The 10,128-nt window shown below is 54.6% G+C and overlaps 2 protein-coding genes across 2 annotated transcripts; one reads left to right on the top strand and one right to left on the bottom strand.

Moving 5' to 3' along the window:
* Positions 1–420: 420 nt before the first annotated feature.
* LOC309452042 (tRNA-dihydrouridine(47) synthase [NAD(P)(+)]-like) lies at positions 421–6,146 on the bottom strand (the record flags this gene model as incomplete). Its single annotated transcript, XM_082076718.1, is given in 14 exon segments — positions 421–586; positions 1,780–1,843; positions 1,846–1,907; positions 1,991–2,179; positions 2,472–2,570; positions 2,572–2,595; positions 2,597–2,599; positions 3,101–3,258; positions 3,334–3,399; positions 4,223–4,339; positions 4,438–4,590; positions 4,685–4,726; positions 5,326–5,895; positions 6,075–6,146. Coding segments are annotated over 14 exon segments (1,698 nt in total). The 3' UTR covers positions 421–507.
* Positions 6,147–7,405: 1,259 nt separating this feature from the next.
* Positions 7,406–9,104, top strand: LOC309452038 (sperm-associated antigen 4 protein-like; the record flags this gene model as incomplete). Its single annotated transcript, XM_082076714.1, has 6 exons — positions 7,406–7,465; positions 7,573–7,636; positions 7,792–7,904; positions 8,091–8,258; positions 8,598–8,687; positions 8,904–9,104. 6 exons carry the CDS (start codon positions 7,406–7,408, stop codon positions 9,027–9,029), a joined length of 621 nt encoding a protein of 206 aa, XP_081932840.1. The 3' UTR covers positions 9,030–9,104.
* Positions 9,105–10,128: the final 1,024 nt, after the last annotated feature.

Raw genomic sequence — 10,128 nt, 5'->3', positions numbered from 1 at the left:
GTCCCCTGATCAGGAAACCCGAGCAGCCCTGGATCCCCCTCGGAGGGGCTGAGCTTTCGTGACACTTGGGAGGAGACGGAACCCACCACTGTGTGCTCCCCAAAAAAAGGGCTGGATGCTGCACATCTGCCCAGGTGCTGGGACTATTTGTGCTCTGCAGGACCCCGGGGATCGGGTCAGTACACCGTACATGGACCATTTGGCACCACCAAGGACATCATGGGAGGAACAAGAGGGCTTTTGCTCCCGCTATGTGAGCCAGGACAAGCGAGCAGGAGGCCAGAGCTCTGCGGTGGCCCGTATGCTGTTAATTAATCGCACTGTTCTCTATTAGCGAGGCACCGCTGGCCGCGAGGCTGGCTGAGCCCGTGTGCCCACTCGTGGCGAGGACTCTCGTTGGGGGCGTGAAGACAACCGGGCTTCTAAAAACATCGACCTTTATTTCATTTTGGAGCCAACCCGCCCCTCGACGCCTCCGCTCGACTCGCAGCCGCGGGAAAGGGCTCCTCAGCCCTGTCTGTAGGAATTGGCCTTGTGTTTGGGCAGGAAGGGGAAGCTGGTAGGTACAGGGCCCAGAAGCATCTCGCTGGAAGAAAGAGAAGAATAAAACAAAAAAATAAGGAGAGGTTTGTGTTCAGTGTGTTAGTAACAGAACCAGTTTTACAAAATGTTCCTGAAAGGATGAATCAGTTTTGTAAACTGTCCCTGAAAGGATGTTCGAGCATATCGTCTTCGAGTATACTCTTATCTTAACAACCTAGCTTTTATCTTAGCCTAAATACACATAGAGTGAGGAGAAGTACATGCAGTATCTCCGGAGGTTGAGCAAGTCAGCAGTTATCTAGCTATAGAAGTAGTACGCCTGTGCAGTACCCAAAGGTGAAAGGGACAGAAGTGATAAAGACTACTTACTTCATCCTGAAGACCCCCTGCAGGACCACCAGAGGACACTGCACATGATCAAAACAGTTCCAAGATGTTGCAATCGATGTTGCAATCAATGTTGAGTAACCGTTACGTATCTTAATGAATATATGACTATGTATGTGAATGGACTGTATAAATACTGTGTAACTTAAACTAAGCAGGGAAGCCAGCTTTGGGTGCGAACCCCTGGTTTCCCAGCGCTGAAATAAAGCACCACATATAACTATGCCCGTGGTTATGTGTCCTGATTGCTAACAAGTGCACCATACACAGTTGTTTGATGGCCCCGTGGCTCTATAGCGATGGTGACTACACTCAGGTTTCTCAAATCAAGACTTTAATCTCCCTGAAAATGAAGGCTGCTGCACAAAAGCACCCACAGTGCTGAGCTTCAGCCCCAAACCACAGCCCCGGAGGGACGAGCCCACCCGGTCAGGGCAACGTCCTTCTCGCCGGGGAGTCCCCAGGGTCGGTGCCGGGTTTGGTGACCTGACCGCGGCGTCACCGCTGGCCGGGACGTGCCAAAACCAACACGAGCCTCCGAAAAGCTGCTCCCAACCTCTCGCTGTGCGTGTGCGGAGCCAGAACCCTGCTCGTGCCAAACCGCATTAAGGTCAGGTCCCAAAATGATGTAAGTCAGCGCTAGCGCGATCACATTTGGCCTCGCTTAAGACTTGAACTATCTCACACTTTGGAACACGCTGTATTTTCAGTGCACAGTAATTTTCTTTAGAGTTGAGGTGGTTTAACATATTTCCTGGTTGCTGGTTCAACTAAAACTTTCCATAAGGTGACTTTGTGCTCTGCCTTGTCCCTTCCCACCCATTTTACTGAAATTCAACGCTTTCTTACCTTATTTTAATCCAACCATCCACGTTCTGGCTTGCCATCAGCGTCTCCAGATAGTCTCTCCCATGTAGTAAGGCGGTCGCTCGTTAATTTTCTGAGGTAGGTGTTCTAATAAGCCCACTGGGATGTACCTGCAGTGAAACGCAGCAGCGGTGGGTGCGGTGGGTGGACAACGCGGGTTCCTGTGCTGAGCGACCCCGGCCGGCAGAGTTACCTGCAGAGGAACGAGAGCCATTCCAGCAGGAGCTTCCTCGTCTTCTCCACCCCCTGCGTGTCCGAGCCCCAATGCTCGAGGCCGTAGCTGGTGAAGTCCTTGAGGAACCCAAATCTCTCACTGGAAGAGATATCCCAGTGGCGCTGCTCCTTAATTTCAGTGAAAAGCCACGGTTTGATGAGCGCCCCTCTGCAGCAAAGAAGTGCATTGTTATTCCCCTCACTGATGCTTCTGAACACGCCAACTAATCTAAGAGGCTTTCCAGCACTCATCTGCCCGCCAGCGCCGCTTGAATCTTTATCTCAATTTCAACAGGAACCTGCTGGACGTTCCCACAGATGCAAAGTGATTTTACCAACTTTCAAAGAGTACTTTCACCAAGAAGAAACTTCTGGTGTTTCGGGTCTGTTCAGGTATTTAATTCCCTTTTTACTCTTGCACTGATGGAGCTCAGAAGCGAGGGGGGAACACAAGCACTTGCCTTGCGATCATGATTCCCGAAACGCCCATCTGCAGGGCTAGATTAGCATCTTCATAAGACAAAATATCACCGTTTCCTGTCCAGAAGAGAGAAGCCGGAGGTCAGAGCGATACAGAGGGCAAGTCAAGCTGAGCGAATCCAGGCATGGGAGAAAATTCACAAAGGACACGGGGTCCAAGAGCCAGACTGGCCAAAGAGGCCCCGCAGCTCACGTTCTGAGCCCCCCAGGGATGTTGCTGACACTCCACCTCCCTCAGGCTGATCCTCTTGAATTCAACACGCAGCACTTCTACTCCGGCCGTGGAGCTGGCGGAGAAACCTGCAGTGAGACCCCAAAAAACGCCCGGAGGAGGCAGAGCAGACTGGGAATAACGGGCTTCAGCAAAGGAAATGACACGGGCAGGGGTCAAGGATCCCTCTGGAATGAGGTTTATTGGGCTGAAAGCTCCCTCCCAGAGCACCGCAGGGACCATCTCCCTTTGTCATGCACGCAAAGCTCAGAAACACCCACGAAGACGCTCCCCGCACCTGAATTTTTCACTGTCATGAGCAGAAAACACTAGAAGCTCGTACGCAGCTCGGCAAGGTGTTTAAAAGAGCCGCTGGGCTGCGGGGAGTGGTAAAGTCACCCCCGTGTTGCGCAGAGTTCCCGGACACCGGCCAATGATCCCTGTACCGTGACCATGGACGCTCCCCACTCGTGGATCTTGGGGGTTATTTTGTGAGCAATGTTCATCTTCTCTTGCACCCCCGTCCGTATCTCCACAGTCAGCGGGACGTCCGGCACCTGCAGAAATGGAGGGTGAGGCAGGAGTCGGCTCCATCAGCTCATCCCCCGCTGCCGGCAGATGCGCCGACTCACCGAGTTCATCCCTCGGACCATCTGTTCAAACCTGTTGGTCCGAGTCATCAGGGCGCAGCCTCCTCCCTGGGGGACAAAAAGCGGGAGAGTCAAGATTTTCTGCCTCCTCGCATAGTGAAGATGCTGCTTGGAGCTGCTCCACAGCAGCTCTCTGCTCAGGGGATGCAGCTGAGACTTGGAGCATCCCAAGACTTTTGGAGCACCTCAAGACTTTTGGAGCATCTCAAGACTTTTGGAGCATCTCAAGACTTTTGGAGCATCTCAAGACTTGGAGCACCTCAAGACTTTTGGAGCATCTCAAGATTTTGGAGCATCTCAGGACTTTTGGAGCATCCCAAGACTTTTGGAGCATCTCAAGACTTGGAGCATCTCAAGACTTTTGGAGCATCTCAGGACTTTTGGAGCATCTCAAGACTTGGAGCATCTCAGGACTTTTGGAGCACCTCAAGACTTTTGGAGCACCTCAAGACTTTTGGAGCATCTCAAGACTTTTGGAGCACCTCAAGACTTTTGGAGCATCCCAAGACTTGGAGCATCTCAAGACTTTTGGAGCACCTCAAGACTTGGAGCATCTCAGGACTTTTGGAGCATCTCAGGACTTTTGGAGCATCCCAAGACTTTTGGAGCATCTCCAGACTTTTGGAGCATCTCCAGACTTTTGGAGCACCTCCAGACTTTTGGAGCACCTCAAGACTTTCGGAGCACCTCAAGACTTTCGGAGCACCTCAAGACTTTTGGAGCATCTCCAGACTTTTGGAGCATCTCCAGACTTTTGGAGCATCTCCAGACTTTTGGAGCACCTCAAGACTTTTGGAGCATCCCAAGACTTTTGGAGCATCTCAAGACTTGGAGCAACAGGACTCACAAAGTGTGCTAGAGAACATCTTACCTTCTTGTAGACCAGGTCAATGGGACACCCCACGTTGATGTCTACAAAGTCTACTTCAATTGTCTGGATCAGGAGCTCTGCACATTTGGTCATTGTGTCTGGAAACGCCCCTTCCAGCTACCAAAGAGGGGACAGGTTGCCTGAGTTCAAGAAGCAGCTTTTCTCTTCAGAAGCGAGTTATCATTTTTTTAGGTTATCAAGGTGGCAGCACTCACCTGCACCCCAAAAATACCTTCAGTGTGATGGCGTTTGAGGAGAGCCCACTCGGAGGACTGGCCCTGGAGCAGGTTGGTGCACACAGCCATCTCTCCGCAGGTGACGTCCACCCCAAAGCGCTTGCAGATCCTTCGGAAAGGGAGGTTACCACACTGGGAGAGACAGCAGAGACGTGGTTCTTCAGATCTGCCCTGCTCCAAATGTGGAACAGCAACATTTGACAAGAGGAGAGAATGATCTACTCACCGTGGTGAGTGGAGCCAAGTAGAGCTGGCCTTGGATTTCCAGCTGGGAAACAAGAGGGATGGAGGAAGATATTCCAGTCAGCAAGTTTATCACTTGCCGTGAGTATAACTCAGTGGGAAAACCAGAAGATCACCATTTTTGTTCAGGAACCTCGGATATTCCCTGAGAACGTATCGTTTGGATGAAAGAAGCAGAAACTGAACCGCTCCAGTTGTTTTCACTGCTCGGCTTGGAGAAAACTCAAAGCAGTTACAGACCGAGGGATGCGAGACTGGCTAACGGGTGCAAGGACAGAGGTGACGAGGAGGAGAGGCGGGAGGTGACAAGGAGGAGAGGAGGGCATCGTGCAGTGCAAACCAACCAGCCCCAGCCTCCACTCTTCCAGCAGCTCGTTTCCACCCTCACCAACAGCTCAGCTCCTCCACGTGCAAGGAGCCGCAGCTTCTCTTGCTTCTCCCCCTCCAAGGACACCACCACGACCCCAAGAGCCCACCTTCCCGCATCCCGCCCCTCACAGCAGTAACACGGTCCCCAGGCAGCTCTGTCCTCTGCCTCTCACCCAGCCCAGAGCTCCCTCCTGTCTTCCCAAGCACAATCTCAGCCACTTGACAAGAGACGGCAGCCCTCAACCAAACTCTCACCTTCTTCTTCTCGCATGCCCGCAGCTTTATAAGATCTTCATCTGTCACCGGGCCGGCTGTTTTGATGGAGGAAGGCTCCTCGCCACTCTGCCAGGCGTCTGGTTTGGGATCTTCTCCCTGCTCTGGTCGCACAGGACATTCGGGGCCGTCTCCCCGGCCCTCCTGGGTTGTTGTGCAGTTGGGCACCTCTTGCTCCTCTGCAGAGCACCCGGTGGCTTTGCCGCCCTTCCCACCGTCACCGTGGGGTTTGGCCAGACCGCGGAGATACTCATGGGCCTTCTTGAAGTTAAACTTCTTCTTGTGCAGCTGGTGCTGGAGGTCCTTGGAGAGGTTGTTCCTCACCAGCGTCTTCCCTTCCCACTGCTTGGCCAGGTCCGCGTTGACGATGTTCTGGTAGCCGGCGCTGAGGTGGGACTGGGCAAAGCGGCAGGTGACACCGTAAACGCACTTGCCGAAGGTTTGGAAGAGCACGCAGCTGCGGCCCAGGTCACCTGGCTTCGCGGCCACATACTCGCCGACATAGTGGAGGAAGCGGCACCGCGCGCTGAAGTAGCACTTCTCTGCACAGCCCTTAAAACGATAAAGAGCGGGGTGAGACCTCTGCCCTCTGCTTCCCCACCCAGGCATGCCAGGGTTGGAGACACACGAGCCATAGAGACAAAGGGGGTGAACTCCTGGAGAGGAGACCTCAAGAGACAGGCCTGACTTGTCTCTGGATTTTTTTGCCCAGGGCTGGTCTTCAGCCTCACTTGCCATGGGACGGGTGCCCTGGTCTCCCTGTGGACACGTCTGCTGAGTGTGTCCGTCTTTGCCGTGTACATAGCGCAGGTTTCTGCTGTGGACGGGGGGAAGGGGATGTCCAGGGCCAGTGCAAGCAAAGGGGAGAACAGGGCGTGTTCCCCAGCCCAGACATGAGGGAGAAATCGTTGGCCCTGAGGGTGGTGAGAGCCTGGCCCAGGTACCCAGAGAGGTGGTGGATGAACCATCCCTGGAGACACCCCAGGCCAGGCTGGACGGGGCTCTGAGCAGCCTGATCACGGTGAAGATGTCCTTGCTCATGGCAGGAGGTTGCACTCGATGTGCTTTGAAGGTCCCTTCCAAACCAAACTATTCTGTGATTCTATGTGAGAACAATCCTGGTTTCTCAGCCGAAGAGAGAGCGAGGTCCACACCACAAGGCTGCTGACAGGAGTCTTCATTTGCTCTTTATGGATTGTTTTCCTTCTCTTTCAGAAGGTGCTCCTGCAGCTCTTCCTCTGCAGAAGAGCTGCCAGTAGTGTTGAGCAGTGTGGACAGAAATCAGGTTCCTCCAGCTTTTCAGCCTAAGAATGCAAATCCAGCTGTGAAGGGGTTCGCTCAGCACTTGGTTCCCTGACAGCCCCTGGACTCTCTTTTTCAGGCACAAGATGGCCCCAAAAAGAACTGGTTTGTGATGGACAGGCAGAGGATGCAGTTCTTGAGGGACACGAGGTGCTTCCGAGTCATCCTCCTGTTGCTCCTGGTGGCTCTTGGCATTTACTCTGCGACCTCCATGCCAGGGTGGACAACACGGGCAAAGGGATGGATGGAGGTGGGTGGCTCCTGCAAGGGAGCGCTGCTGACAGCGGCTGGAGAAATCACGGCTCTTCTGCTTCCGTGCAGGGCGACCCAAAGAAAGAGCAGCTTGTGCCGTGTCTCCTGGGGAAGCCTCCCCGGGGAGCCCCGGCAGCTCTGGTGGTGGAGACTCTAACGGGGAATTGTTCCCTTTCAGGAGCAGATCTGTGGGTCTGCGATCGAACAGAAGACCCGGAGGTAAGAGCTGTTTCCTGAGCTGGAACTGGGTCTGTGCAGAAGCCTCAGCCAACACCTCGTGCTACCTGCACCCATTTTCCTAAAGCCAGGGCTCCCGTCCTTCCCTCTGGCCTTTGCATTGCTCAGCCTGGTGAGGAGGGAAGCGCTGGCAAAGCCGGGCGAGCACCCGTGTCTGTGCTCCGTGCTGAGCTCCGACGCTCCCCAGAGGGGATGGACATCTCTCTGACGAGATCTGCTTTCCTGGTCCTTCAGCGATTACCAGGCTTTGCTGGCAGCACAAACTCACACTATGCGGCGTCTGCTGCGGGAGGTGGCTCAGCTGAGGGTGCAGCTCGTCAGCGCGAGGAAGGTGAGCGTGCATTTGGGGAAGGAGGTCTGGCTGGGCAGAAGCCCCGAGAAAGCCTCCTTGGGGCTGTTGGTGGGCTTGGACTGCTGACCGTGCTGTTCCTCAACCAGGCAGCGTCCGAGGCGGCTTCGCAAGTCTCCGTGGAGACGTCTGACTGGGCCCTGCAGAGCGCTGGTACGGACACAAGCAGCCCAGCCGTGCTCCCGGCGCTGCTCTCCAGACTGGTGATGAGGACAGGACTGAAAAACGAGGACCTGGCAGCGGCCCCACGGGTCGCGTCTGAGCACCGAGTCCTCCGCTCGCAGTCATCTGCCCCCCCGTCCTTCCAGGTGCCGCCATCGACACGCGGAGAACTTCCCAGACCTACAGCTGCCAAGGGAATTGGATCTGCAGCGTTATACAGCTGTTTCATGCTGCCAGCCCTCCTGAGGCTGTTCTGCAGGTAGGGCAGCAGAAATCCTCAGTGCTGGTTTCCTTCCTTCCTGGGAAGTTGGGGTCTGATCTCAGGGGCATTTCCCAGCTGCAGCAGACCCCACAGACACCCGGTGCCTGCGCTGCAAGCTCCAGGAGCAGTTGTGTTGGCCCCAGCGCTCTCTCACGCTTCATTTCTCTGCTGTTCTGGGTGCAGCCGGATGTTTCCCCAGGGAACTGCTGGCCTTTCCAAGGGCGTCAGGGCCAGGTGCTCATCCGGTTGCCAGCACGAGTCCACCTGAGCGCCGTCACCGTGCAGCACGTCTCCAAGGAAGCCTCTCCCTCTGGGTCCGTCATCAGCGCCCCCAGAGACGTCGCCGTCTTTGTAAGTGTCTGCTGGGCGCCTCTGCCATGGGGCCAAGCCGTGACAGTGACTTTGTGCATCCCCGGAGGTTTGTGTCCCGCTCTCTCCTGAGCCCAGCCGTGCCCTGGCGTGATACTTCAAGGGCTCCAGAGGTTTCCTTGCTCTCAAGACTTAGTCTGGCCAGGGCACCTCAGGGTTCTTCACCAAAACTCCAGGCGGAGACTGAGCTCCAGCCCAACCAGTACCAGACGAGTGCTGGGCTCCCAGGAGAGGCTGGAGCGGGACGGGGCTGATCCAGCGCGTGCGTCCCCGCGGTGCTGGGATGAGTCTGAGCTGCTCTCCTTGTGCTTTGCCCCTGAGGGACTGGATGCGGATGGAGAAGAGGAAACTCTGCTTGGGACGTTCATGTACAACGTGGCGAAAGAGCCCATCCAGACGTTCCCGCTGCAGGTACGGTCCGTATGCAGGGGAGAGATGCCGGGAGCAAAGCAGGTTTGCCCGCACGTCCGCAGCAGGAAGAGCGTGAACGCTTTCTCGCTGGGCACGGGGGCCCGCAGCACTTTTGGGAGCTGGTTCCTGCGCCGGAGCCGGGCTGGCAGGGGCACATCCATTGACTGCACTCTGGCTCTTGACGCCTCCGTTTCCTTTTGCCTCTTTTCTTCACAGGCTCTTCCCAGAGCCTCTTCACACGTCAAATTTCTTGTCAAGAGCAACTGGGGAAACCCGAAGTATACCTGCATTTATCGAGTGCGGGTTCACGGGAAGATGGCGAAACCAGAAAGCCTCAGCTGACACCAGAGCAGAAACAAAGGCAAAAAATAAAAAATGCTGTGTCTGTTCAGATCGGTGTAGAAGATTTGCAAACCCGATTCCCCACCCCATGAACGTTCCTGTTCTTGATCTGGCTCATCTGTGTCAGAGGTTCGTTTGTGTCGGGTTAATGAGTGTCGACGTGGAATTTTGAGGCGTTTTGCCCCTTGCTGTTCTGCCCTCCCTCGGCACTGGCATTCCAGGGCTGGGAGGGTTGGAACTCTGTGTTCCTGGAGCTCCAACAGCGTGTAGGATGGGCAGGGGCTCGGGGCAGCTCGCTGACGGGCAAGAGCGTTTCCTGGGGGTTGCTGGAGGATTCCGAGGGGCTCCTGAGAGACGGGGCTGGTGAGTGGGCGTCCCGGGATGCCGTTGGGGTTCTCCTGCCATTGCATGCCACTTGTGCCACGCTCAGGTGCCACGCTATCCAGTGCATCCTCAGTAACTACCCCTCCTCCTCTGTACTTCCATGTGTGCACCGCTATAATCCCCTTCATCTATTGGCCAGGGTTTGCCCTTCGTAAATTATTTGTTACATGAATTAACAAATGAATTTATTAATAAATGAATTTAACTCCAGCTAGCAACCACATCCATAGTAGCTGCTCTCTCACTCCCCACCTCCAAATCGGGGTGAGAATCAAAAGGGAAGGGACGATCTTGTGGATTGACATAAATAGAGAAATAACCTCAAGACCACTGGAAAGTTACCTGAAGAACAACTGCAGCCAGTTATTAGTAGCATCCCTCAGCGACCAGCACTCGGGCCAACATCTTTATTCTCCTTCTCAATGGTGTGACGCAGTGCACTTTCAGTTCCTTTGTGGGAGATGCAACGTTGGGCAGAGGCCCTGAAAACATTCCCCTGGTTCAGCCGGCCTTGAACAGGAGAGTGAGACAAGGTGATGTTCAGGGCTCTCTTCAAACCCGAGTTATTCTGTGATTCCATGAATCTTCACCTTGGAGAGGGTTTTGAAAATGGAACGTGTGGAGGAAGAAGGAAGAAAAACCCCAAAAAATAAACAGAGGAAGAGAACTAAAAAGTGTCAACATAAATACAGCAGTTCCTGTGAAGAATGTTTCT

This window comes from Streptopelia decaocto (genome assembly GCF_964273445.1).
Source record: "Streptopelia decaocto genome assembly, contig: HAP1_SCAFFOLD_147, whole genome shotgun sequence".
Classification (NCBI taxonomy): Eukaryota; Metazoa; Chordata; class Aves; order Columbiformes; family Columbidae; genus Streptopelia; species Streptopelia decaocto.
Note: the sequence above shows the minus strand (reverse complement) of the source record. Positions and strands in the feature narration are given on the sequence as shown.